The sequence below is a fragment of the Mustelus asterias genome, chromosome 11, assembly GCF_964213995.1.
Source record: "Mustelus asterias chromosome 11, sMusAst1.hap1.1, whole genome shotgun sequence".
NCBI classification, from domain to species: Eukaryota; Metazoa; Chordata; class Chondrichthyes; order Carcharhiniformes; family Triakidae; genus Mustelus; species Mustelus asterias.
The window spans coordinates 5,640,991-5,668,559 of NC_135811.1; the positions used below are offsets into that span (position 1 = coordinate 5,640,991).

General features: G+C 43.6%; 2 protein-coding genes across 18 annotated transcripts in view; one reads left to right on the top strand and one right to left on the bottom strand.

Annotated features, from left to right (window-relative positions):
- The window catches only part of slit1a (slit homolog 1a (Drosophila)), a 329,132-nt gene extending 322,954 nt beyond the window's left edge, over positions 1-6,178 (top strand). The window contains exons 36-37 of the mRNA XM_078223079.1: positions 459-670; positions 5,659-6,178. Of these exons, the coding sequence (XP_078079205.1) occupies positions 459-670; positions 5,659-5,897 (451 nt within the window). The 3' untranslated portion in view covers positions 5,898-6,178. The remainder of the gene's footprint in view (positions 1-458; positions 671-5,658) is intronic.
- Positions 6,179-9,262: 3,084 nt separating this feature from the next.
- The window catches only part of LOC144500329 (uncharacterized), a 157,547-nt gene continuing 139,240 nt past the window's right edge, over positions 9,263-27,569 (bottom strand). For 15 of the 17 annotated variants that reach the window (XM_078223059.1, XM_078223056.1, XM_078223055.1 and 12 more), the window contains one exon: positions 9,263-26,280. In XM_078223059.1, coding sequence (XP_078079185.1) covers positions 21,522-26,280 — 4,759 coding nt within the window. In that variant the 3' untranslated portion in view covers positions 9,263-21,521. The remainder of the gene's footprint in view (positions 26,281-27,569) is intronic. The other 2 variants (XR_013498967.1, XR_013498966.1) reach the window with 1 other exon arrangement.

Here is a 27,569-nt window from a genome sequence, read left to right on the forward strand (position 1 = left end):
TCCTGATTTTGTCACCTTCGAATGGGATCAGCATCAACTATGATTCACCCCATGGTCGATCAGCTTGCCAAACTGTCTCCATTCACTGGGAGCGATCAACTACAAATTACTCATTGATTCTGGTTCTGTGTTCCCCTCCCCGCCACCGCCCCCCCCGCCCCCCCCACCCCAGAGAGGAAACTGCAGAGGGAGGAATTTAACATACAAGATCCTTTTAGTTCTTTAGTCTTATAATTTTGGAACTTTTTCATGTTGTTGATCTATATAAATCCCAGAATCAATTTCCGCTCCATTCACAGCTCTCAAACTGAGGGGTATTGTTGTCAATATTGGATTCAATAGGTACGGCAAAGGAGTAAAGCTCCCTCTACACTGTCCCCCGTCAAACACTCCCAGGACAGGTACAGCACGGGATTAGATACAGAGTAAAACTCACTTTACAATGTTGTCTGCTACAGGTGTGTACATGGTAGCTGTGTGGCACTGGATGTAGTGACTTACCGCTGTGAATGCGACGAGGGACACAAGGGAGCACTGTGCAACCAGCAACAGGAGCTGTTTAACCCCTGCAAGGCATTGCAGTGTGAGCATGGCCAGTGTCAGATCTCAGAGCTCGGAGAGGCAACGTGCGAGTGTGAGAATGGCTACACCGGAGATCTCTGCAACCAAGGTACTGGCTCAGCTCCAGCCTTGTGATTAGCTGGGGGGGGACGGGACGGGACGGGGGGGGGAGGCCATGGGTTTAATAGGAATGCATTTTAAGCGTGTTTATTGTCAATGATATCAATGCAACGTGGGCTGAATCGTATGAGCTAGAGTAAGTGATCAGAGAATTTTCAGCTGGATTAATGAAACTGCACCTGGTCAAAAAAACGGAAAACTTTTTGATGGAAATTTTAAAATAAATTGCCGATCACAGTCTATTGTGCTGGTTCATGGGAGATTTTACATTTGTGATTTGCAAATGATATTTCAGGGAAACTAAGGCGAACCAATGAGATTGGACCGAGTGGAATGTGCCCGATGTGTCAGCCTGTTTAGTTGCTAACGTTCTTGCTGTGGCTTCAAGCACAGCCCCAGAAATTAGAACACAAAATCCAGCTGATACTCGAATCTGCAGAATTCCTTCCCTGTCACAGCAGCCTTCTTTTGGATGAGACGTTAAACCGAAGGTCAGCTGCCCTCTTTGGTGGATGTTTCGAAGAAGAGCGGGGGAGTTTACCCCCTTCCCATTGTCCAAGCCGATATTTATCCCTCACTCGACACTGTATAAACATACTGTGGTTGGTTATTTCACTGTGGGATCTGCTGTGTGCAGAGTGGCTGCCCTGTTTCCTAGATTATAACAGTGACTACAGTTCAAAAGTACTTCCTCGCACTTTGGGATGTCCTGAGGTTACAAAAAACACTGCAGAAATGCAAGTTTTTCCTTTGGAAACAGACTGTCATCAGTCCTGGATAGTTCGAAGGCTAAGGTGGAACAGAGAAACAGATCTATACTAAAGCTGAAACACTATTAACGAATACTTCAAAGTTGGGATTTTCACAGTAACTTCATTGCAGTGTTCATGTAAGCTACTTGTGACAATAAATAAACTTTAAAAGCTTTAACTTTAAAACTAAAAACTTGAGTATAACAATGGAGAATGTACATTTTTAACAATTTTACTTTCATAAAACAACATGAGATTGCAGCACAGAAACAGGCCATTTGGCCCCACTGGTCCATTGTTGGAGTTTACCCTCCACAGAATCCCACCCCTCTTCACCTCAGCGATCCTACTGCTCTTTGCTCCCTCTTGTGTTTATCCAGCTTCCCCTTAAATGTATCGATAATACTCACCTGGAGTAGCGGAGTTCCACATTCTCAGCTAAAGATATTTCTCGTGAAGTCCTGACTGGATTTGCTGGTGAAGTTCTACCTTAAGAAGTTAACACTAGTCAAAATCTAATATTACAGTAACCGCTTCTATGTCACAGCTTACAAGAACCTTTCCACTGTGGACCAGCTCAGCGAAGTTAGATTAGGCCTGAACTGAACTACTGGCTCATTTTAAACTTTTTCTGACTCGAGTGTTTGGGTTAACACATTGAGTCAGCATCAAAACTGTGCAGGAATCATTCCTGACTCATTTCAGAGTAGAGGAACCAAGATTGAGAGTGACCAGAGTCACGAGCATAAAAGCAGAGCAAGGCTGTTCGAGAGTGAAGTCAGGGAGCACTCCCTGGAAGGCGAGTATGCATCTGAAATTCTGTGGTCGTTGAGCATCAGCTAGACTGAGATTGATGGATTCTTAGTTGGGCAAGGGTATGAATCATTTGGAACTAAGATGGTAAAATGGGGTTGAGATATAGATCACAATAACTTCAGGGGCTGAATGGCTTTTTCCTCCTCCTAGGTCAAGGGATAGGATGCAAAGGACAGGCAATTATATCAATACAAAATATTGACAGACTGGGTTGCATTGTGAGTTCCTGTTTGGCCTGAGTTTTCTCCAGCTCAGACTGGTAAGCCTATGCTATGTTATTGGCTGCAATAATCCATCAATAAGAGGGTTCAGTAAGTCGCAAATCAATTATTAGTCCAATTATTCTTTTTTTTAAAAAAAGAGCAAATGCTGAATCAATTTTTTATTTGAAGGGAGTTCTTATAGATCATCAAAAACCCTGATCAAACAGAACCAAGAGACTGATGTAAAGCAAAGCTTCCTCTATCCTGTCCCAAACATTCGAACGGCAGGTACAGCACAGTAATAAAAACAAAATGCTGGATAAACTCAGCAGGTCTGGCAGCATCTGTGGAGAGAGAAAGAGAGTTAACATGGAGTTCTGTAGCTGGATCATATCGACTCGAAATGTTAACTGTGTTTCACTCTCCACAGATGATGCCAAACCTGCGGAATTAATCATGTATTTTCTGTTTTCATTTCAGCATCCACAGTATTTTGCTTTGATCAGGTACAGCAGGTTAGATACAGAATAAAGCTCCCTCTACACTGTCCCCATCAAACACTCCCAGGACAGGTACAGAACGGGGTGAGATACAGAGTAAAGCTCCCTCTACACTGTCCCCATCAAACACTCCCAGGACAGGTACAGAACGGGGTGAGATACAGAGTAAAGCTCCCTCTACACTGTCCCCCATCAAACACTCCCAGGACAGGTACAGCACGGGGTTAGATACAGAGTAAAGCTCCCTCTACACTGTCCCCATCAAACACTCCTAGGGAATATTTTCTTCACTTTTTTTAACCCCTCCACATCATCCTGACTTGGAAATATATTGTCGTTCCTTCACTGTCGCTGGGTCAAATCCTGAATTCATTTCCTAACAGCACTGTGGGTGTACCTACAGTAAGAAGTTTAACAACACCAGGTTAAAGTCCAACAGGTTTATCTGCACCACAGGGACTGCAGAGGGTCAAAAAGGGAGCTCACCACTACCCTCAGAAGGACAATTAGGGACGGTAATAAATGCCGGCCTCACCAGCAATGCCCAAATCCCATAAACCAATTAAAATAAAGCTGTGACTAATTACAATATTAAGATGAGAAAAAGAAAGAATGATCTAATCGCGTAACAAAGAATGTTCTGTGGAATGCATCATCTTCCAATTGGTTGCGTTTGCGAAGATGGACATGTCACGTGACCAATGGCTGGAAAGCGCTGTGGCAGGGTGGTTGGCGACCGGAGGTCAGGTGATACAAACATCCACAGAAATATGAACAACCAAAGTTGGCAACTAGAGCGATGTCGGCAAGAACAACCGTACGCGAGTACTCACAGTCCCTGGTATGAGACACAGGCACAGGCAACTTTGATCGAAATACATAAGGAAAGATGCAGCCAAAGCATCTTCTGCTGTGGGACTGAACGATCACAGAGACAGACAATGTGTCGATGGTGTAGAGTAGGGACAAAAAACAAGACATAAGGCCTCATGCTCCAAGACTCGGTGATCCTTGTCACCCCTCACCCTGGACATGTCTGGAATGCGGAGGCTGATTGAGGGCAAGCCTTTCAACATTGAAGACCTCATCGACACTCACTGTGCCGACTCGCACGTTAACAATAGCCTCTCACTCCAGGTGTTTGCCAGATGTTGGAGAGCAGAAACCTCGATGAGAAAATAAGTTTTAAAAGAAGATGTGAATGTAATCTTTAACCCCACGTCCTGGAGTGACCTCCATGTGCACAACCTGCAAATTAAACCAGAAAGGACAAGAGGAGCTGTGATCATTTCTGTGAAACCAAGAAACATCCCAAGTATTCTCCCAACTTCATTGAAGTATACTCAAGCGTGTACCAACAACAGCTTGCAGTAATGTTCAACTTCCTTTATGCTGAAATATCCCAAGATGCTTCACAGGAACAATGTTTCACAGAGTCATTTGGGGATATCAGGGCAGCATACCAAATCATAGAATTTATATGGTGCAGAAGAGGCCATTCAGCCCACCAAGTCTTCACCGACTCTCTGACAGAGTATCTACCCTAGGCCCACTCCTCCGCACTATCCCTGTAACCACACACATTTTCCACGGCCAATCCACTAAACCTCGACATCAAATGCTGGATCAAAGAGCTCAGAAATGTCTTAAAGCGAGGGGGAAGGGAGAAGCGAGGAAGCAAGAAAGGGGCGGGGGGGGGAGCGAGTGATCGAGAGTGAATTTGGGATGCTCAACATGCCAGATTCAGACACACATGGAGACCTCAGGGATTTGGAGGGAACAGTTGCAAAGCTAATTAAACAACATCCAAAGAAACTCAGAACGCTCTCGAAAAAGAAAATTTAAAGTTTCAACTCGTTTCATTGCATTTTTGCAAATCACACATAGCTGTCTGTGTGGAGTTTGTTCATTCTCCCCGTGTCTGTGTGGGTTTCCTCTGGGCGCTCCAGTTTCCTCTCTCAGTCCAAAGATGTGCGGGTTAGGTGGATTGGTCATGCTAAATTGCCCCTTCGTGTCAGGGGATTAACAGGGTAAATATGTGGGGTTATGGGGATAGGGTCTGGGTGGGATTCTTGTCAGTGCAGGCTCAATGGGCCGAATGGCCTACTTCTGCACTGTAGGGATTTTATAATTCAACAAACATGAATTTGGAATAAAGATTTTCTATTCAATGTTTGACTAATTCTTATTCACAGATACATAACACACAGAGCAGGTCCACTAAATAACAAATTGTAAATAAAAGACCAGGAAAATCATGCTGCCCCTGGGAATCAGATGCTGAGTGACCTGACCGCCCCACCCCCCCCCCCCCCCCCTGCCTCAGACAGATTTGATTGGGCGATAAATATTGGGCAGGACACCAAGGAGAAATCCTCAGAGCTTCTTTGAAATAGTGCCACAGGATTCACTTGTGCAGGCAGCTAGGTTTATGTTTCATCTGAAAGACAGCATCCCCAGCAATGCAGTATTCCCCCAGTGTTGCACTGGAGTGTCAGCTGTGATTTTTTGGGCTCAAGCCCTGGAGTGGGACTGATTGAAAGGCGTGGGTACCCACTGAGCACAGCTGACTTGTGCCCTGAAAGTTGGGGTCTCCAGGTGCGAATGTGGAACAGCCTCCAGAGGATTCTGACTGATTTTCTCTTCTCTCTCCCTATCCCGCGACCTCTTCCTTTCCCTCCCCTCCTCCCCACGGACCTATTGCAGAAGCGGAGTGTCGAGGGGTGCCCGTGCGAGATTATTACCAGCTGCAGAGAGGCTACACCATCTGCCAGAGCACACGACGCGTCTCCTGGGTGGAGTGCCAGGGATCTTGCCCAGGTCGGGGTTGCTGCATTGACCTAAGGGTGAAGCGACGGAAATATACCTTCGAGTGCAGCGATGGCTCATCCTTCACTGAGGAAGTGGAAAAAAGCACCAAGTGTGGCTGCACCCGGTGTCTGTAGCTCCGATCGATCCTTCGCATGAGATAGAGTATATTATATATTGAAACAAAAACAACACCAGTCAACAACATCACAAATCAGCAAGATCGACAAAGGACGGTGACTTATTTGTACAATAAGACTTATTTGAAACAGCCACAAAAATGAAAGGAAAACTGTCCGATCTAGCAGATCCTTCCTGGACTCAAGATAGAAATATGCATTCAGGAAAAAATAAACTATAGTGCTGCATTGACATCACCAGAACAGCTAAAGTCCTGGAGCATCTGGAAGCAGTACCGAATGACTGGGGGGGGGGGGGGGGCGGTGTGGGGGGGGAGTGAGGAGAGGGCAGGGGGTGTGGTGGGGAGAAAACGTAATCTAGGATGCCAACACTGTCTGTCCCTTGTCTTTCTTACATTTTCGCAGAGCTTGTCTGATGTTAAGGGAGGGAGGGGGGAGGGAGGGTTTGGTGGGAGGGGGAGGGATGGGTGGGAGGGGTCTCGGGGATCACACAAGAAAAAAGAAACCAAACAAATCAAGTCCTTGTGCATGTCAGAGAGGAATGAAATCTCCCTTTACGTTCCACAATTATTCAAACAGGAGGCTCAGTGAAACATATCCTCATCTCTCATATTTAATGGGGGCAGTACAGAGGGAGATCCACTTTGTACCTAACCCCGTGCTGTACCCATCCTGGGAGTGTTTGATGGGGACAGTGTAGAGGGAGCTTCACTCTGTATCTAACCCTGTGCTGTACTTGTCCTGGGGGTTTTTGATGGGGGCAGTGTAGAGAAAGCTTCACTTGATATCTAACCCCGTGCTGTATCTTGTACTGGTTACCTGAGTGAGTTCTACCCTCTTATGCTAATATCCTCACTCCAATGAGCCAAAAACTTCACACCTACAACGTTACCTAGCTGTAAGGGCGAGTTGTATCTTGGAGCGTCAATGAACCAGTCTAGATATATCACAAAATGTCATCTTACCTCCAACTTGTGTCTCTGTCATACACCTCGCTGCAGTCTTTGCCTCATCCTTGATGTTAATTGAACATGATGTGGAGTAGGCAGAACTGCGAGCAATGATATGCTAGCACCTTTCTCAAGGATAGCAAGATGCAGAGTCCTTATGCGATGGAAGAAAATTCAGAATAACAAGTCAAGTTATTGAATGAATAGTATTGAGTTTTTTTTTAACAATATGATGCTTGGCTCCCGTTTTGTTGTATGGTTATAATATAAATATTATTTAAAAAGTCAGCGCAAACTGGCTTTACACTTAAAACCAGTCAGTAAAGAACATAAATAAAGAAGGTCTCTCAAGTGGTCTCTGTGGTTTGATTATGGAAGTGATCGATTGAGCCATGCTGTGGTGGATCTGAACGAGAGTTGCAATGGAGACACTACAGTTGACTTCAGCAACCAATCCTGAGTTTTGGTTTCATTGCCCGGGGGTTGTATTTTGCCTGAAAGGATGTGTTTGATTCTTCTATCTTCCTTCAGCCTATACTCACCAGGAAGGCATCAGTAGTGGGAACTGGTGGTACTCGCCCCTCTGTAGTTCTGGACACCTTTACAAGTTTGGATTTCCAGCCCTCCAGGATTGCCCCGGGTGCTCCAGGAGTTAAAGATTCATTTTAAATGAGCCAAACACAGGAATGAAAAGAAAGGGGGCAACTTTTCAATATTAGTCACAGAGTTATACAACTATTGCAGTGGGGCACTGGGTAAACCTCCTCTGCATCCTAACAGTGCCATGGGATCTTTTACAAACACCCAAGAGAGGGGGCACACCGGCCTCAGTTCAACATCTCTGGCAGATTAACAGAAAATACATGCAGGAGGAGGCAGAAGGTAAACACACAGACTGAGGAGGAAAAAGTTTCTTCTTAGGCAGTCCCTCATGATCATGGGTGACTTGTTTCCACTCCAGTTGGATGAGTTCGGAGATGGCTGATAAGCCCACTGCATGATCTCCAGACTCTGTCACATTCAGATAAAAGCAAATTACTGCAGCTGCTGGAGTCTGAAACAAAGAGAGAAAATTCTGGAAAATCTCAGCAGGTCTGACAGCCTCTGTGGAGAGAAAATGGAGCTAATGTTTTGAGTCTGGCCCAGTTTCCCAGTGACTCAGTCTGTTTACCCGGTGAGCTAAACAGTCTAGAAAAGTTCCAGGATGAGTCCCAGTCTTGTCTGAGTTATCGCATCCTTCATATTCATATTGCCTCCAGGAATATATTTGTGGAGCCAGGAATTGAATTTCTGTAGCACCTTTCACATCAGGACTTGTTCACAACCAGTGAAGTGCTGTTGATGTGTAATCACTGTTTTGTACCAAATGTAGCTGCCAATTTACACACACAGGATCCCCCAAACAGCAATGAGATAAATGACCACAGCATCAGAGATTTTTGAAGGTGTTGAGTAAGGAAAAAGACACAATGGGAGAACTCACCCGCTTTTCTTTAAATACTGCCACAAGATCTTTCAAGAACAGGCAGCCTTGCCAGAGGTTTAATGCCTGATCAGAAAGACAATGCAGCACTCCCTCAGTATTGCACTTAACTGTCAGCTTAGATTATTATTATTTGCTCTCTGTAAACCTCAAGTCTACCCAAGACTGGTCATATTGCTGCTCCCACCTCTCTCTCCAACACAACTGGAGAGAATAACAAACCCAAAGCATCTCCTACCCAATACTTTGGTGCAGGTCTTGAGGTCAGCCAATCTGTGCAACGCCCTTCACTCTCTGCCTGACCTGCCTCAAAGCACCTGGACCAAACTCGGCTAACCTTTCCTCCTGAATGGTTTTCTGAATGTACAGGGCTTCACACATCCCAGTCTGGTGCAAAGCCAAGAATCAGTTGTGTGCTCGTAGAATGTGTTGTGTTGCCGGGCAGCTAAAACAAAGTGGTGATGACCTTTTAATGTTTGAAAGATTCAGTGAAAGGGTGCATATTTTATTTTGATTTTGATTTTGTAAGCAGGTTTTCTGGGTTATTGTTTCAGGGGTCTTCTCCACTAATTCATCCAATAGTCTGTGTGTTAGCCTTGCCAGTGAATTCCAATCTTGCCTGGCATCCTCAATATTTACCTTTAATCAACATCATTAAAACAGATTATTTTGCTGCCTCTGTAGGAGCTTGCTGTGCACAAATTTCATATCTCCCTACACTGCAAAGTAACTACACTTCAGACAAGTTCTTCATTAATATAAGCTTTGGAACATCCTGAGGTTGCTATATAAACATAAGCCCTCTCTTCTGTGACCAGGTCTATGTCTGCACCCAGCAGCCACATCCTCACACTCGCAAGAGTATGAACAGTGACCAGGATCAAGGAACCCAGACTGAATTCCCTATACCAGAGAATGCTATGACACACCAATTAAATGATTTAGCAAAGACTGTGCATTGAGTGTCAACATCTCCCTAATCTGCCTGACTGAGAGACGGAGATTCGAACTCCAATTTGGCTGGATTGCATTACTGGCATTGCCTTTAACACAACGAATATCACCTCAATGCAGCAAACAGGAATTGCATCAAGCCAAGGGCAGAAATGGCAAGGTCAAAAATAATACATCGAACTTTAAAGCACAGCAACAGGCCATTCAGCTTAATGTCAATCCACAACTTTATTTAAGTTGAAAGTTATAAAGACTTGCATTAAGATAGCACCTTTCAGAACATCCTAGAGTGCTTTACAACCAATAACTTTTGACATGTAATCACTGTTACAATGTGGAAAACACAGCAGTTGATTTGCACACAGCAAGATTGCACTAAGAGCTGAGAGGCAATGATCAAATCATGCTTTTTTTCATACTGATGTTGAAGAGGGATAAATAGTGACCAGGACCCTGGGGAGAACTCAATAGCTCATCCCTGAATTAGTGCTAAGGCAGCGTTTATGTTCACCCACTGGGACTTCGGTTTATCATTTCCGATTGACTGCTCTCGCCCTCAAAAGGGGAGAGCAGCCAATGGTCATCTGGGACTATGGCAACTTTATCTTTTAACTCACTAGGTGCTATATTGGGAGTGTTGACCCAGTTTTTGGGCTCTACTGGGTCTAGCATCTAGTCTTTTGTTGACTGTAAATCATGGCCTACTTAGCTCCAGAACTGCCAACTGTGCCAATGAAGGCAGTTTTAGTGTTCTTTGAGTGACCTCAGGTCTACGCTTTAAATAAACTCTGCAGCAAAGACACCAGAAAGGGAAATAATCAAGTTATGCTTTAATAAGATTAGATAAAATATACACATCGGGAATGGCCAGAATAAGCACAGCATGAGTGATGCTAGAACATTTGAAAAACAAATAGGAATTGAAATAAATCAAAAAATACTAATTCAACTCTGGGAGAAATTGTAAAATTAAACTCTAAGACATGGCTTAACACATCAAGTTAGCATTGATTTCCCCATTAAACCGATGATTAGCAAGGGGTGATCTACTCTTGGATGGAGAGGCCTCAACTGAAGAAGACAGGTTGTTTAAAATTCCAATACACTAATTGAGAGAGAGAGAAAGAGAATGTGGAGCGGGGGGATGCACTGGGTGAGAGATGAAGAGGGACAGAAAAAGAGAAGAAAATCAGAGTGAGGGAGAGGGGAAGAGAAAGAGGAGAAGGAAAGGGGGAAGTAGCAGTAGGGAGGAGCACATATTAAATAAAGAACATCCAATTTGCCATTGTAAAGTTGAAACAAACAATGAGTTACAGTTATACATATTGTAACACGCAATATAATCCACATATTTCATAAATAAAGTTTTAAACTTTTTTCTTTAAATTCTAATAGTGAGGTATGAACCATGCATCAGACAGTATGGTGCTGTGAGAATTTTATTACAAATACTGAAACATGATTTACTGCCAGTCACAGGATGGAAGTGTTGAACTCTGTACAGAATGCGTGCACTAGCCGTGCAAGGATCTCTCCTGTCGTTTAGACCACCGGTCCCACCAACACCAGGCCAGTTGAAAATGCCCACTAGATAGATCTGCAGTCACAACATCCAAACCGCGCCACCACATAGTTGCTGCATTCCTGATGAATTAACTCCCTTCCATCCAATCCACATCAGCAGAGGGGTGACCAGATACACTAGGGTTTGGGGAGGGAGTTAAGTGGCAAAGCCAAGGCTAACTAGTACCAAATAACAGAACATGAATATCTGCAATTCAGCCTTAGGAAATTTGCCTTGGTGAAATTCAAGTACACTTCAGCCTTTGGTGTATGAGATAACACTGAAGACCCAATGTTTTAACCATCAAATTTGCTATCATTTATTGAAAATTCCTTAGGATCTACAATATCAATGGTCTGAGCATCCCTTGTTACCAAATATTTTTCCCAACAAAAAAAAACTGTTCTTAAATTTAATCTTACATATCACACGAGAGAGATGTACACATCCAAGCACCGTTTACCTGGCCTGACTTTTACAAAGCACATATCCGAGCGATATCATTTTGTTGCTGAGACCTGCATTAATTGGTTGCCATGAAGGAATGCAATAAACTACTTCTTTCACACTGGTTTTAGACCTTTCTATACTCACTCACTGCAACAGCTGACATGGTCATGGGCAGAGCCAGTGAGTACAGAGTCTTTGTAATCCAATTGTCCTGACGCACTATTGCACGTGTAACAACAACCTAGTACATATTCACCAAGTCAATAATGAAGGATCCATCAGAACTCTTAAAAAATTCTTTCTCCACCAAACCCCTACCCCAAGTACAGCAGCCACAAAATGTACTCATTAATCATCATTCTTGTGGAAGGCTCTCCCCTGCGCTATTTACATTTCTGTTGATATTTAAACCCTAAAATAATTAGCATAAATATTATTTACAGAAACACAACAGACTCTTTTGAATTTAAAGAAAAGCTTCTTCTAAAAAACCTTTGAGAAAAATAAGGTTTGAATATTGAAAGACATTATGGATTATTGGAAGGCTTTGCCCAATCAAATCAAGTTTCTAACATTGTACTGGCTATTCTATCAGCGTGTCATATATTGATTGGATGAAGCATATATTTTAAAATGTTTTCACATGCAAGACACCTTGGAAAGAGCAGTTGCTTTGACGTACCCAGATGGTGTAAATCTATGTATATTTCAATGACTGGGTCACTTTGTTCCTGAATAAGTCAAATCGCTTGTTTTTAATATCTGATAGGACTCGAGACATTTTTCGAATTGCAATGCTAATACTCTGCTTTTTCTAACTTGTTTATGAACAACAAGATTTTATTCATTCACTCCCACCGACACTGGGTTTACAGCACTGAATCAGAGACATCCTGCTTTTATTTATTGCACATCTTTCCAAGATTTTCATTTTCAATGTTTTCAGTGACACTCTCACTGCCCATGAATCTTAGGAACACAGGAACAGGAGTAGGCCATTCAGAACCTGGACCCTGTTCTGCCACTCAATATGATCATGACTGGTCTGTGACCCAACTTGCCTCATATCCCTTCATACCATTAGGTTAAATTAAATCTATCCATCTCATATATAAAATTAACTACGGACCCAGCATTAATTGCCATTTATTGAAAAGTTCCAAACTTCTACCACTCTGTGTAAAAAAGTGTTTCCAAATTTCATTCTTGAAAAAGGATTGGCTCTAATTTTAAGACTCCCAATTCTGTGGAAGTAGTTTTGCTCTTTCTAAACTTAATATTCTTCAATCACTTCACCCTTTAGCCTTCTAAATTCCAGGCAATACTATCTCAGTTTGTGTAATCTCGCCTCTTAATTTAACCCTCGGTGTCCAGGTTATTATTCTGGTAAATCTACACTGAGCTCTCTACAAGCCCAATATATCCTTCCTAAGGTGTGGCCCTTAGAACTGTGCATGGTATTCTAGGTGTGGTCTAATCAGAGCGGAGATATAAAGCCCAGCATTCCATTAGCCATTTTGACTATTTCCTGTGCCTATTGATGACATTTATATGATCAGTTATCTGGATCTAACTTTTCACCGTTTAGAAAGTCCTGTTTCATCCTTTTTAGATCCGAAATGGATAGCCACACATTTGCCTATATCGAAATCAATCTATTTGCCTGTTTGTTCATTCACTTAGTCTATCAATATCTCTTTGTAACTTAATACCTACAACGTTTGCACGCCACCAATCTTTTGTGTCATTGGCAAACTTGGATATGTAGCTTTCTATCCCATCATCTAGATCATCTTGGGCAGTGTTTTTCAAAATTCTGTTGCAGCAAAAAGAGAAGGTTTGTGAATGAATGGGGTCAGTGAGTAAGCTGCAGCCCAAACAGTTAGCAAGAAATCAGTGGGTTATGAATGTCTAGAGGCAGACAAGAACTTACTGAAATCACACACAACATTCATTGAATAGTTTAAAATTTGTTTTGTTTCTGTGATGGTTAATAAATCCAGTCTTCTACCTATTTTAAGCTTCATTTGTCCCCCAAACAGTGCAGTAAGCTAGGGATCAGTCTTCTACCCTTCTTCAAGTAACCCCATCAACATAACCTCTCTCTCATGTGGTTATCCAGCTTTCCCTTAAATGCATTTGTGTTATTAGCCTCAATTACACTTTGTGGTAGCGAGTTTCACATCCTCACCACTCTGGGTAAAAATGTTTCCCCCGGATTCCCTAATGGATTTTTAATGACTACAGTATTCCCAAAAAAAAAACAAAGAGCACCAACTGGTAAATCTATCGTCACATTAGCAAATTATCCAGTGGAAAACGAAATGACTCATCCTGAGATAGTACCACAACCTGCAACTCTGCTTGTGATGCTGAAGTAACTCCCGCAGTTCCTACAATTTCCAGGAATGATTCCGCATTTCAATCAGGTGGGCATTGCACATAAGCCATCTACAATCCAGTGCCTGGATCACCAAACTGTTGATTCAGTAAGAACACCACCTTTAATGTTTTCGTGTGTCTGTGTTCAGGGAACTGCAACCCATTGCTTCCACATACAACCATTTTGATTTAAAATATTGTGTACGTTATAAATTTAAAAAATACCAGGGTGTGTATTTCACACATTTAGGTCTTTGACACAATTGCAACATTCAAAAGAGGCAGCCAAACATTCTAAGAGTTTTAAAACAATCTGAACTTACAATTTTCTAGCAGAGCAGATCATTCTGTCACCATCAACCTCTCCTTCTCTGGTAAATGTTTTGCCACCTGCCTTTTTTTGTTGTCGGACAGGTTTGCAGGAGGGATTGCACAGTGACAAGCTTTGGAGATAAAAGGTCATGTTGGTGGGTTGGTGAAATTCAAAGCTGCTAGCTTACCCTGGAATGGTGCAAAACTGGTGCAGGGGACAACACCATGACAATCGGAAGCTATTACCAAGGACAATGCTATGGTAGTAACAGGCTGTGTGACTGGTGCAGAGGACCAGAAATAGATGGAAAAATTGAACAAAACATGGCTGCTAACAGTTCTTTGCTATCATTCAGGTGTGGGTTGAGACAGCAAGTAACTCACGGAATCGTGGAGGCTGTGGACAAACCTGATTCTATCTCTGGTCTGTGTTGTGTGTGTGCATTCTAAAAGAGGCCTTCCGAGATCAGGAGAAGAAATTCTGGCTGGCCTTTCGGCCTCTCCCAAGGATATTGGAAGGCAACAGCAAGATGTAGAGTGGGGATTGGAGGGGGGAGGGAGATGTAGCTGAACCCAGGATCTTGAGGTACTGGGTAATCTCAAAACAGATAATCTTGGGCATGGTCTGCAATGCATCCCTCAACTCAGTGATCCATGGAAAAATGATGAGAGGCAGAAACTAAGAGAAGTCATCCTTCTGGTTGTGGTGGCTCCCTGATGTCCTGCATTACCATGATAAATTTCTAATGCCAGACTGTGCCCAGTTGATGATATGCATGATTAAGTATAATTACTGGGATTAAGATACAACCATTGGGGTAGCCAAGATTTAAATTTACAATGATTTAAACAAAATAATTAGGTAAAATCTTGCAAAGTCATATTTTGCTGTTGGGTGGATTCACACAACACACTGTCCCACAGAATGCGAGTTGTAAGACAAGTTTTCCCAAAACACAGAGTTCCCAATTGCAGGAAGGTGTTCAGTGGAAGCCAAGTAGGTCTACACAGTGTGGAGGTGTCTCTGCCTCGGCCCTGCCACCCTCACACATCCCATTACCTTTGTCCCACCCCCACTACCCTTGTAACGTACGTGTCCAATGGGAGGACCTGCACAGCAGCAACCTTGCTGGAAATCTTGTGGACATCTCATCACGTTGTTCTACTTGCTGGTGCGAGAGAACAACTTGCTTTTGTAAAGTGCCCATGTTGTAAAACATCCTAAAGATGCTTCACAGGAGTGTATTCAAACAAATGCTGACAAAGGCCATATTGGGACATCTGACCAGAAGTTTGGTCAAAGAGGTAGATTTTAAAGAGCAACTTAGCAAGAGGAAAGAAATGCAGTGCATTCATGGAGGGAATTCCAGAGCATAGGCCCCAGGCAACTGGGAGCACAGCACCAGTGGTAGGGTGATGCAAAAAGAGGCCAACACTGGACGGTTGCAAACTGGAGAGGTAGAGGCCAGGGATGGTTGAAAACAAGGATGAGAATTTTAAAATCGAGGTTTCATAGAATCCTTGCAGTGCAGAAGGCGGCCATTCAGCCCATCAAGTCTTCACTGACCACAATTCCACCCAGGCCCTATTCCTGTAACCCCACATATTTACCCTCTTAATAACCTGATACTAGGGTCAATTTAGCATGGCCAACCAATCTAATCTGCACATCTTTGGACTGTGGGAGGAAACCAGAGCACCTGGAGGAAACCCACGCAGACACGGGGAGAACATGCAAACTCCACACAGACAGTGACCCGAGGCCGGAACGGAACCCGGGTCCCTGGTGCTGTGAGGCAGCAGTGCTAACCACTGTGCCACCATGCTGCCCTAATTGTATTGCCAGACTGGGAGCTAAGTCACTAAGCACAGGGGAGATGCGTAAACAACATCTCGGCTTACACGTGAATGATTAAAAGGAAGATTGGTTAAGGTGGAAACCATGTTATATCACCACCATGACTAACCTATCCACCATAATGTAACACGCCATCTCTCTCTAGCTGAAATGAACCACAACAGAAAAAAAAATCATGTTCATTGTTTAAAAGACTTGTATTTATCAAGTTTCAACAAGCATCACACAAAATAAATTAGTTTGAAATATGGGGACTGTTGTCACAGAGAAAAAATATTGTTTTAAAATTCACCATTGTTGGTGCAACTTCGCTGGGTGCAAAACAGCTGCCAAGTTTGTCTAAATGCTGTAGTAACTGTGTGACTAACTTTAAAAGGCTGTTTTCATTTTTACAACTTAGCAGCTTCCTGCTGCAGATCTCGGATCACCATCGATGCCCTGCTTCAATCAAAAGGCATCAATATTCAAAACTATAACAATTATTACTGAAGTTTAAAAAATAACTCTTGCATAGATAAGAATGAACAGCAAGGCACTGTCCAGCAGCTGATCGCTCATCATTTAAGTGGCACAAAGTTTTATTGCTTCATATTGGGGGCACGAACACCCATAAAGAACATCCAACCTTTTGAAGACCAGGTGGAAATCTCTGGCATCAGGGCTAATGGGAGCAGACCTGAAATGCCTTTTCCTCAAAAGCGGGTTACGTGATACACAGTCTCAATTTATGAGCCTCTCGGAATCAGCCCCACATCAAAAATGGGAAGTTAACGGAGAGTGTTTCCACTCGTGGATGACAGAAAAAGCAGTGCCCACCGTATAAGGTAGTCCTACAGGGGATACAGAATTAACTCTGACCCAGAAAAATGCAGAGCTCTCGACCACAGTGAGAGGTTGAGGATAAAGATACATTTAAGAGGAAGCTCGTCCAGCATACGAGGGAGAAATAGAGCGTTATGCTGATAGAGTTAGATGAAGGAGGATGTGAAGAGGCTAGTCTGGAGCATAAAAGGCAGCATGGACAAGTTTGGGCCGAATGGCTTGAATCTGCGCTGTAAAATTTGACATAATTCTACACTGGTGATAAACTCTATTTCCATTCTTTTCTGGCAAGATGTAGTTAGCCCTATTGCATTATGGCGTAATGTTCTGTCACCCAGTAAAGCAGAATCAGAAGATGAGAAATTTAAGAGCACAGAGGCCATTTGGCATGTTGTACCAGTGATGGCTCTCGTCTTCCCCTGCCCCCCACTCCCATCCAACTTTTTGTCCGTCATCCTGTATTTTTTCACCTCAATTAGCTTTCCAAATTCCCTCTGAGAGAGAAAAGACAGGCTCATAATGTAGGTTCAGAACCTTTGTTAGACCTTTGCTCATAAAAGGGTGGGATTCGCAGGCTGTGCTCGCCCCAAAACTGGAGAATCCCGCCTGAAGTCAGTGGACCTTCTGCGTGGTCTGCCCCCCGCTTGCTACGATTCCTGAGGAGGGCGGGGCAGGAGAACTACCTCCCCAAACTCTTTCAAGTGTTACTTCCTGGGATTATTTTGTAATTTCGGGTGTCCAGCAGCTTTTCATATGTTTCAGCTGGTTTATATACCAGACATTCATACTACCAGGATAGAAGGACGGAGTGGGAGAAGGAGGGAGAATAGGAGGAGGGTGAGGTGGAGGGACAGTTTCCATTTACATTGGCCTGGTGGATTGGTGAAAATTATTCCAAAGAAGCTAAGCCGCTTGTCTAAATCACTTCAGCAGTTTTTCCACAAAGTAAAGCCTGACAGCGAAACCAATTTTGTCTCAATATTGTGGCAATAAGTCTGAAATTAGAAACTAAAACTCTTGATTGCACTATTTAAGCAAAACAGATCATGTCAATTCATTGTCCTCTATCCAGCTGCAATAACACTGCACAACTTGCTAAAACCTGGTGCACTTTTCATTCTGGCTTTATTAAAATCTGCACCTCTGAGCTGCAGATCAAAGTTACATTTGGTGTCTTACTGGCTGTCATCACAGTGGGGCTTTCAAAGTGGTGCGATCAGTGCACTAACTAAACAGAGGGATGCTGAGGAATGCTGAAAAGGGTGGTGGAAACATATTCAATAATAACTTACCAAAGATAATAGTATATACACTTGAAAAGGAAAAATACATATATTTTGCCAGGCAATGGGGAAGGAGGGGTGAGACACCAATCAGAAAGCACTTTCAAAACGTCAGCACAGGTACGATGGGTCGAATGGCCTCCTTCAATACTGCATCATTCTGGAAGGGAAGTAGTCTGGAAGCATGCCTGCTTTTGCCATTGTTATCTTGACAGCCCAATGGGTAAAATAAATTTTATAGCAGTAAACATTGGTATCTAGCGAGGGGAAAGTCAGGCTTAAACTGATGGTACTCTGGTGGGCCCTCACCCCGTGATCAGCATTGGTTACTGAGTTACAAGGGAGCTGTGGTTCAGTGAAGAGCTATGAAAATTATTCTGAGCACATGAGGACTCCTAAAAGAATTGTCTACAGAGATAGTCGATGCATTAATAGTCGTTCTCCAAAGTTCCCTAGATTCTAGCAAGGTCCCACTGGACTGGAAAGTAGCAAATGTAATTCCTTTATTCAAGAAAGGAGACAGAAAGCAGGAAACAACAGACTAATTAGCCGAACAACAGTCACAGGGAAATGCTAGAATCCATTGTTACGGTGGTTATAGCAGGGAACCTGGAAAACCTTAATGCATCAGACAGAGTCAACATGATTTTGTGAAAGGGAAATGATGTTTGAATAGTTTATTAGAGTTCTTTGAGGAAGTAGCAAGTAACGTGGATAAAGGGGAACCTGTAGATGTGGTGTAATTGAATTTCCAAAAGGCATTTTGATAAGTGTCCCATTAAAGGTTACTACAAAAAAAATAAGAGCTCATGGTGTAGGGAGTAACATATTGTCATAGAAGATTGGCTGGGAGTAGGGATAAGTAAGTAATTTTGGGGGTTGTAAGATGTATCGAGTGGACTACCACAAGGATCAGTTCTGGAGCCTCAATTATTTACAATCTATATAATTGACTTGGATGAAGGAAGCAAATGTATGGTTGCTAACACAAAGATAAGTATGGAAGTAAATTGTGGAAAAAAAAGATTTAGACAGAAAATTAGCAAATGGAGTATAATGTGGGAAAATGTGAACTTGCCCAAGAAAAAGCATATTATTTAAATGGAGAAATATTGCAAACTCTGTGATACAGAGGGATCTGGGTGTCCTGGTACATTAATCAAAAAAGTTGGTATGCAGGTACAGCAAGTGATTAGGAAGGTAAGTGGAATGTTGTTGTTTATTGCAAGGAGAACTAAATATAAAAGTAGGGAAGTTTAGCTACAATTGTACAGGGCATTGGTGAGACCACATTTGGAGTACTATGTATAGTTTTGGTTTCCTTACTTGAAAAGGATATTGTAACATTAGAAGTAGTTCAGAGAAGGCTCACTCGACTGACTTTTGGGATGAAGGGGTTATCTTATGAGGAAAGGTTGGGTCTGTATCCATTCAAGATTAAAAGAATGAGGTGATTTCTTTGAAACACAAGATCCTGAGGGGAATTAACAGGGTGAATGCTGAGAGGATGTTTTCCCCTTATGGAAGGAGACTAGAACTAGGGGATAAAATCTAAAGGTCAAGAGAATTTTTTCTTAGAGGTTCATTGGTCTGTGGAAATCTTTCCCTTGGAGAGCAACAGAGAAAGGGTTGTTGAATATTTTTAAGGTGGAGTTAGATAGATTCTTGACTGACAGGGGAGTTAAAGGGTATGGGGTAGTCAGGAAAGTGGAGTTCAGGCCACAATTAGATCAGCCAAGTGACAGAGCAAAGTTGAGGAGCCAAATGGCCCACTCCTACTCCAAGTTCGTATGTTCGGTAAGCTAAGAGAAAATACCACAGAAATCCCTGTTTATCAGCCACGGAAGGTGGCAAGTGAGGAGACCTTATGGAAAGATGCATATCCTGGAAGGGTGCATATGGCAGTTACTAAAGAGCATAGTCAAAACATAAAATGCTGAATAAACTCAGCAGGTCTGGGAGCATCTTTGGAGAGAAACAGAGTTAACATTTTGGGTCTAAATGATCAGTCATTTAGACCCAAAATGTTAACTGTGTTCATCTCTCCACAGATGCCACCAGACCTGCTGAGTTTATTCAGCATTTTCTGTTTTTATTTCAGATTTCCAGCATCCGCAATATTTTGCTTTTACTGAAGAGTGTAGGTTGTGCTCTCAGTAATCAGCTGTGGGTGGGGCAATGGAAACATGAACACATTGGGAGAATTGAACAGATGCAAGGCCTGGTTAAGGGGGAAAGAAGGCATTGCATCTTCTTGAGTGGTAAACTGAAATGATTTTGCGACTTTAAGGAGAGGTGGTGGTGGGGAGATGAGGGGTGAATACATCACACAACCAGAGTGCAGCCATCCACATACCACAACACAAGGCTTTTGCAGATATCGAGATTTCAGATATGCATTCAAAGAGAACTCAACCTCACTTAGAACCAAGTGTTGCTTAAGGTAGCTTAAATAGAAAGGTCAAACAATATTGACTTCATTGACAGCTGAGGACCAGCAGCAGACAGATCAGTTAACATCTCAGATACAAGGATCCTGACCCAAGTGTAACTTCTTTCCTGCTGATGCGACTTTAGCAGTGTGATTTACCCCAGCCTTCCAACATTCTTTTCTATTTATTGGGATAATCAAATAGACAGAGGTCGGAGAGGCTGGGGGTGCTCTCCTCAAGAACTGGGAAATTTAGTAAGGAGATTTAATAGAGGTGTTCAAAATTGTGAAGGATTTTTTGATAAATAAAAGAGAAACGGTTCCTGCGGGCAAATGAGTTGGTAATTCGCAAAGGAAATGGCGGGGAGATAAGAATTTGTTTCTTTTTTACACAATGAGTTGCTGTGATCTGGAATGTGTTGCATTAAAAAATGGTGGGAGCGGATTTAATTGTAACGCTCAAAAGTGAACTGAATAAATACTTAAAAAGGAAAAATGTGCAAGTCTATAGGGGGGAGAGCAGATGGAGTGGGACTAATTGGATAGCTCTTTCAAAGAGCTGGTACAAGCCCAATGGGCCAAATGGCCTCCTCCTTGTGCTGCATGATTGTGTGTGTGTGATGGCTTTTTTAAAAAAAAGCAGAAGGTGGAGGTGCAGCAAGTACAGGGTAAGTCTCCGTTGTGAATGCAAGCCTTTAATCTCAAATACACACACAAAAAAATTGTTCCTTTTCCTCTCGTCATTAAATAAGGCACTGTTCTTTTCAATTTGCATTTGCAGCTCTCGTTATCAGTTTTAAGCTGGGGCAATATTTTATATATATATAATATATATATAAAAAATCAAAACAGGAGAAAGAAAACAATACTATTCATAGCACCGTATAAAAACTCTATTCACAGTTGGGGGAAGCTCCCTGTATTCTCTTTACAACAAGCTACCTGCTTACGTGCTTAAAAAAATAAAATTAAAATCACACTCGAGTTCTTTCCTCTGCGATTTCAAAGACTTGCTTCAAGATTATAAAAAGCAGCTTCGACAATTAATGCTCTCTCTGCAGTCAACTATTATCTTCTTTGTTGCTGTTGTACAAAGACACAATAATTTACAGTTAGTCCTTCGGTAAGCGCGTCATTTTGCGTCAGTCCGCTTGCGTTTGTTGGGAACTGGGTCTCTCTTCTCATTTAGTTTCCGTTTCTTTTTGTGCGTGGCTTCAGAGGAGATTTCACCCTTACGTTTGCGTCTGGCTGGGGTGGCCGCCTTGTTTCTCTTTTTGTCATCAGTCTTACCCCCCCGCTTGGTCTTGGCCAAAGATGCTGCTGTCTTCTTGGTGGGTTTCATCTGACGCTCTTTGCTGCTGCTGCCTTTCACCTTTTTGGCTTTGGCTCTGTCTCGGCTCTGGGGCAGTTTCTTGCCCCTTGCAATGGTTTTCAGGCCAGAATATCTCTTCTCTGGAACATGGGCCTTACCGCCGGCAGCAGTTTTTTTGGGGACTGGTGGCTTGACAGAGCTGCCCTCCACTCGGGACTTACGATTTGCTGACAACTGCTTGGGGGTGAATTTGGACGGAGGTGCAGGAGGCCCTGCCTCGGACTTGCTGCTCTTTACTCGTCCCTTACGGAGTCCCTTGACAGAGGTGTTCTTAGGTGCCTTCCTCTTCCCTTTGCCCTCAGGTTTCGGAGGGGCAGTGGGAAGAAGCGCTCCACGTGAGTCCAGCTGGGTCTGCGAGGTCAGCTTGGGTGAGACCATGGGGTTCATGCAGACGCTTTTGTGTTTGGCTAGGAGCTTCCTCCCTGCTTGCTCTTTCCCCTGCTGCAATTTGTGTAGCTTGCCCCTCATGTTGGAATACTTCCGCAGGATCCAAGCGCTAACCGGCTTCTTCAGCCCCAAATGCTTGGAGGGTTGGGGTGCTGTCCTGTTGCTGGGTGACCTGCCTCCCTCAACAGAGGTGCTTTCCACTTTGGCCAGAAAGAGATCCCTGGGAGCCAGGCCTTCTCCAGCATCTAGCGAGAGGTCCCATTGCTGCTGCTGCCCAGCTCCATCTGCTCCTGTGGCGGCACTCCGCTGCACATGGTCCAGCAAGGCCCGGGTCTTACAATTGTTCCGAGCAGGGGAGGCCACAGCAAACTTTTTCAGGTGCTTTTTCAGCCGCTCCGCCTGGGGACTGGGGAACAGGCCAACCATGGAGTTCTTCTGGAGGAAGGTTTTGGTTTTCATGGTCTCCACCGGATTCCGGGCACTGACATTTTTGACAATGATCAGAGACCTGGTCTCGGTCGTTTCCATGAACCACTTACAGATGCTGGCAAGGTTGAAATTGGTCACAAAGAGTTTCTGCACAGGGGATATTTTGTGGTCATAAAGTCCTCGCGCTTTCCGTGCCCTCTTCTTGCTTTTCCAGATTTCCTTGAGCCGGTCGGACTTGGATTTGGTTTTCTGCATCACTGGCACTTCCTTCTCCATCTGAATCCAAGCCTTGTGAATGTTCTCGTACGTGGCATTCAGGGTGGTGATTAGTTCTTGATTTTCATCCTCTGAGCACCAGTCCAAAAACTTTGGCCGACTCACTTCTGGAGCATCGGGGTCATTCACACCTAACAATTCTGAATCTTCATTCTCCTGGAGAGCTCCAGTGGATTGATTTAGGCTTGGGCATTTGCTGTCCTCTTGTAGCACAGCCATTTCTGGTTCAGTCTTGGGCAGATTTGGGAATCTCAAGGTGCGAGACCCTCCAACAACCTTCTTATCTCCTGGTGGCACTTTTGAAGCTGTTCCCTTCGCTGCTTGATGCAGTGATCCAAAATTGGTTGACCTTCTCGTAAGGCTTCCTTTTGCCCACCTTGAGTTCTCTTTACAGGTATCTGCCTTCCATGAGCTTGACCGCTGTCGGTTCGCAGGAGAGATTTCATCCATGGGGCCATTGGAAGACTCAGAATCCCGATCACTTCCAACTTTTTGAATGGAGAAGGAAACTTTCCGCTCTTCAGAGGATTTTGTATCCACACAGACCTCAAGAATATGATTTTGTCCATAGTGTGTGCTGTCACAGATAGAACTGTCATCAATCAGCTCTTCATCTTCAAAGCTTTCAAGCTTCGCCAGAAGATCCTTGGAGGCTTGCTTGACTGCTACCTTTCTTGTTTTGCAAAATTCTTGCTCTGACGTGGTAATAAGAGACTCATGTACTCTGCTCTCCGGGTCAATAATGCTTTGCAAAAGAATTTTGTTGAAGCAGTCTGTTGGAAACTGAACCAATGCCACTCTGTTGACACACACCTCCCTTTTGTAGCCCCTCTCACCTTGATTTCTCAGGAGTTTTACATTGAGACAGGGTACCTGCAACCCATCAGCACAAACCAGCGGCTGCTCTTTATCACTGGGACAGGTCACAGTTTGTGGCCTAGACTGCTGACTCCGCAAACATCTGTCTGAAGAAGCAAGCTCCAGCTTTTTGCGCCACTTTCTCTTCTCTGACTTGCTTGGGTTAAGTGTCTTCTCCTTGTGGTGGCTTGCATGCTTTTCAGACTCAGAAGTTCTCCCAATAACAACATCTTTTTCACTCTTGTGGTTAATCTCATTTTTATCGAGGTCTTCCAACCTCCTCTTCTCCAAACCTGGGTCATTCACTGACCTCAATCTGTCAGCTCCTTGAAGAGGTTCTTTCAGCAACTCCAGTGTGGGTCCTCCTGGCACATTGCAACTGTTCTCGTCTTGACACGTGGAATCTATTTGTGGACATAAAACTTCCTTTGGAGTTACTGAACAAGGAACTGCTCCAGCTGGAACGCTGAGTATCTGCCCTGAGCTGCTGGACCCTTCTTGCTCAATTAATGATTTTTCTACCTGTACCTCATTCACTTCAGCAGATTCACCTGAATCTCCAGCTGCTGCTATTGGGCTGCTGGGAATGTTGTTCATCATTGCCTTGTCAGTGTTGGATATTTCAGTGTTGTCAGAGTGCTGATTGCTGCATTCCTGAGAGAGAATGGTATTAATTCCAATACTACCAGGACTGCTGCTCCCTTTATCCACAGATGACAACAGTTGGTTTTGGTTCTGGTTAGTTGGAACGGGCTCCGAATTGTTTGGACAGTCTGCTGTTGAGGATGTTCCCTCCATGTCTCCTCTTTCCTTAACTATTTGTTCCACTTTAGAAGGGCTCCATTGGGTCGTCCTGCACTCTTTCAGCAATCTCAATGGCTCAGTGCTCTCACTAGCACCAGCATTTTCTGGTGAGCTGTCAACAAGAGTTTGATAAACGGCACTTGTTGGGATGGGGTTGCCCGCTTGTGCATTCGAGACCAGTGTGTCCTTGATTTCCACAGAGTGTGTTTTGGAGCTGTAAGTGATGGTCTGATCCCTGGGCTTCCCGGACTCCCCTTGTGGGCTGTTCGCATTATGGGAAGGCGCCTCAGTCTCTTGCAATCGACAGGTCTGACTTGGTTTGACGACCAGCTCACCTTTGCTCTCTGAGCAACGAAAGTCTTGACTTTCTTCCGGCAAAACTTTTAACAGCAGGGGCTTTGAGTTCTCCTGAATGTCAGAGACCACAGGAACACCAATGGCCGGCACACTAACTGGCAGGATAAGTGCTTGCTTCGGAGTCACTGGGGTGGGTGGTATGGGGATCAAAGAGGGGCAGTTTCCCTTGCTTGCTTCTATTGTTGAGTTCTTGGCCAATGTACGGACAGTTTTTAGCTCCCAATATTCTTCATTACAGAGATGGCCACGTGTGCTTTTCCTTGCAGTTTTCCTACTGGAAGATAAGGACCTATGAGCATCAAAGCGACATTCTGTGATGGGCTTGCTGATGTAAACAATGTCACACTGGTTGTCGTGCTCATTCACATATTGGCACATGGTGGGCATAGGAGTCCGAGCCCGCAGCATAGACACCCTGGTGCTCTTTCTGGCTGTCTTTGTGGGAGGAACCTGGGGCTTTAATCTCAGACGGCCATTGGTGTTGCGCACAGTGGTGCGCGGCTTCGAGACAGGCCAGCAATCTTTGGCGCTCGTTTCCTTTGTGAGCACATGATTATCCTTGATCATTCTTTTGGTAGCACTAATATTTTCTCGAGGCCCTCCTTGAATTGGTGTGTGTTTAGTTGTTTTGTGATCTGTAGTGGCTCCGGAAGCACTCCGTGAACCATTCTGATTTTTGGTCAAATTCTTACTCAAGTTCAAAAGCTCTTCAGGGGGAGCTAGAAGTGATTCAACCTGAGCTTTGGCAGGAACTGCAGCCTCTGTGTTGCCCTCCTGACTGTTAGAACACACTTCTTCTATTCTGGCAACAGTACTGATGTGCGTACATTCATTGGAAGACTGATCCAGTTGTGAGTCACTGATCTCCTCCCTATTCACAGTTTCTTTTTGTAAAACTTCCACACTCCCCATTTGATTACAGTCAGTAGTACATACACTCATAGAGGAGAACCCTGCCTCTTCAGTGCAGTGTTTGATACAATTCCCACTGCTACAGCAGCTTCTGGGTGTTGGTTTTTCAATGGAGGCAACATTGCTTGCTTCAGTTCCTACCAAGAGTACCTCCTCATGAGCAGGCCGTTTTTCCTCAATGCTTTCGCTGTTCAATTCATTTGGCGTTTGTATCTCTTGGCTTGATGAAGTACATGGTTGTAAAGCAGATCCTCTCCCAGCTCGGCCTTCAGGGTTTTTAGACTGTAGTTGGACAGCGGCTGGGTTGGAGGCAGCCATGTCCTCAACTAGTGATGATTCTAATGGCTCCTCAGTTGGACTCACTTCACTGCGCATGTAGCTTAATACACTCATAAACTGTATCTGATGATGTCTACACAGCTTAGCCATAAACTGGTCCAGGGAAGTCTGGGATTCTGTATGGAGTTGTGCCTCCTGCCTCGGTATCTTGTTGTTGCTAAAAAAAAGCAAAGAAAAAGGACATTTACACTTCTTAAAGGAACAGTTTAGACAACAGCTATGTGGCTTCCTTCTACCCAAATACCTCATCTCACTGGTTGCCACAGGCTGTGATTCTCTTGTTCTATTTATCTCAAGATATTTTGCATCAAGTTAATAAAACAATCTGCTTCGATTAACATTATTTAAAAAATCATCATTGTCCTCTGAAGTAATGATCAGTGTTTGGCATGGAGGTAAAATTACTCACTGGCCTGTTCAGTTTAAATTATGTGCATCTTTAAGTTTGGCTAAGGTTGTGGTTTCACTGGTGCAAAAACCCTAGATCACAACACCAATAGTGATTAGAATTGGTGGCTGGAGATATATACATGGCAAAACTCAAGGGACAATTATAGCTCTCAAGGCCGAGATTGATAGATTTTTGTACGGTAGGTGTATCAAGAGATATGGGGCAAGGTCAGGTAAATGGAGTTGACGCACAGATCAGCCATGTTCTGACTGAATGACAGAACATCTTTAAGACAGCGTATAATGACCTCCCCATACATTCACTGATATTGCACTAGATGTGCCAGCTTGGATTATGTGCACAAATCACTGAGTCTTGAATCTACTACATTCTTCAGACTCAAAAAATGTTCTCTCCAACACAGTATACGGTCACAATGGCAAAATGTACAAATGTTTTCATTTTGCCCCAGCATCACCATTCAAGACAAGATAGAATCTAATGACAAACAAGATGGATTATTGCAAAAATCAGGTACAACTACTCCAATTGAAAGCAACACGTCTCATTCTGGGATACAAGGAATGCCACTCAACGGGGAAGAAATATGGTGGCAATATAATCACAAAATGAGTGATTAACAAGTATGCATAGAGAGCCTTTAATGTAATTAAATACTTCACAGCAATGTTTTCATGAAAAATTTAACACTGAGCCTCATAAGGCAATATTAGAATTTTGGTCTTGCAGTATTTAAATGGAGGGAATCTTTGCTCATCCAGTACTGGACATTTGATTTAGCAACAGTGGAGGAGTCAAGAGAGGTGGTGGTCAAGTAGAGCTGGCTTGAAAATGAATGTTGTGTTTTCAGATGTTGTCACTGAGAGGGGACATGTAGACGGGAAATAGGTCAAGAATAGGTCCCTGGGGGATAGAGGTAACTATGTGGAATTGAAAAGATAAGCCATTGCAAATTATTCTCTGTTTATGATTAGATAGATAAGGACAGAAAGAACCAGGCAAATTCAGTCCCACCAGTAGAGAGACAGTGGAGG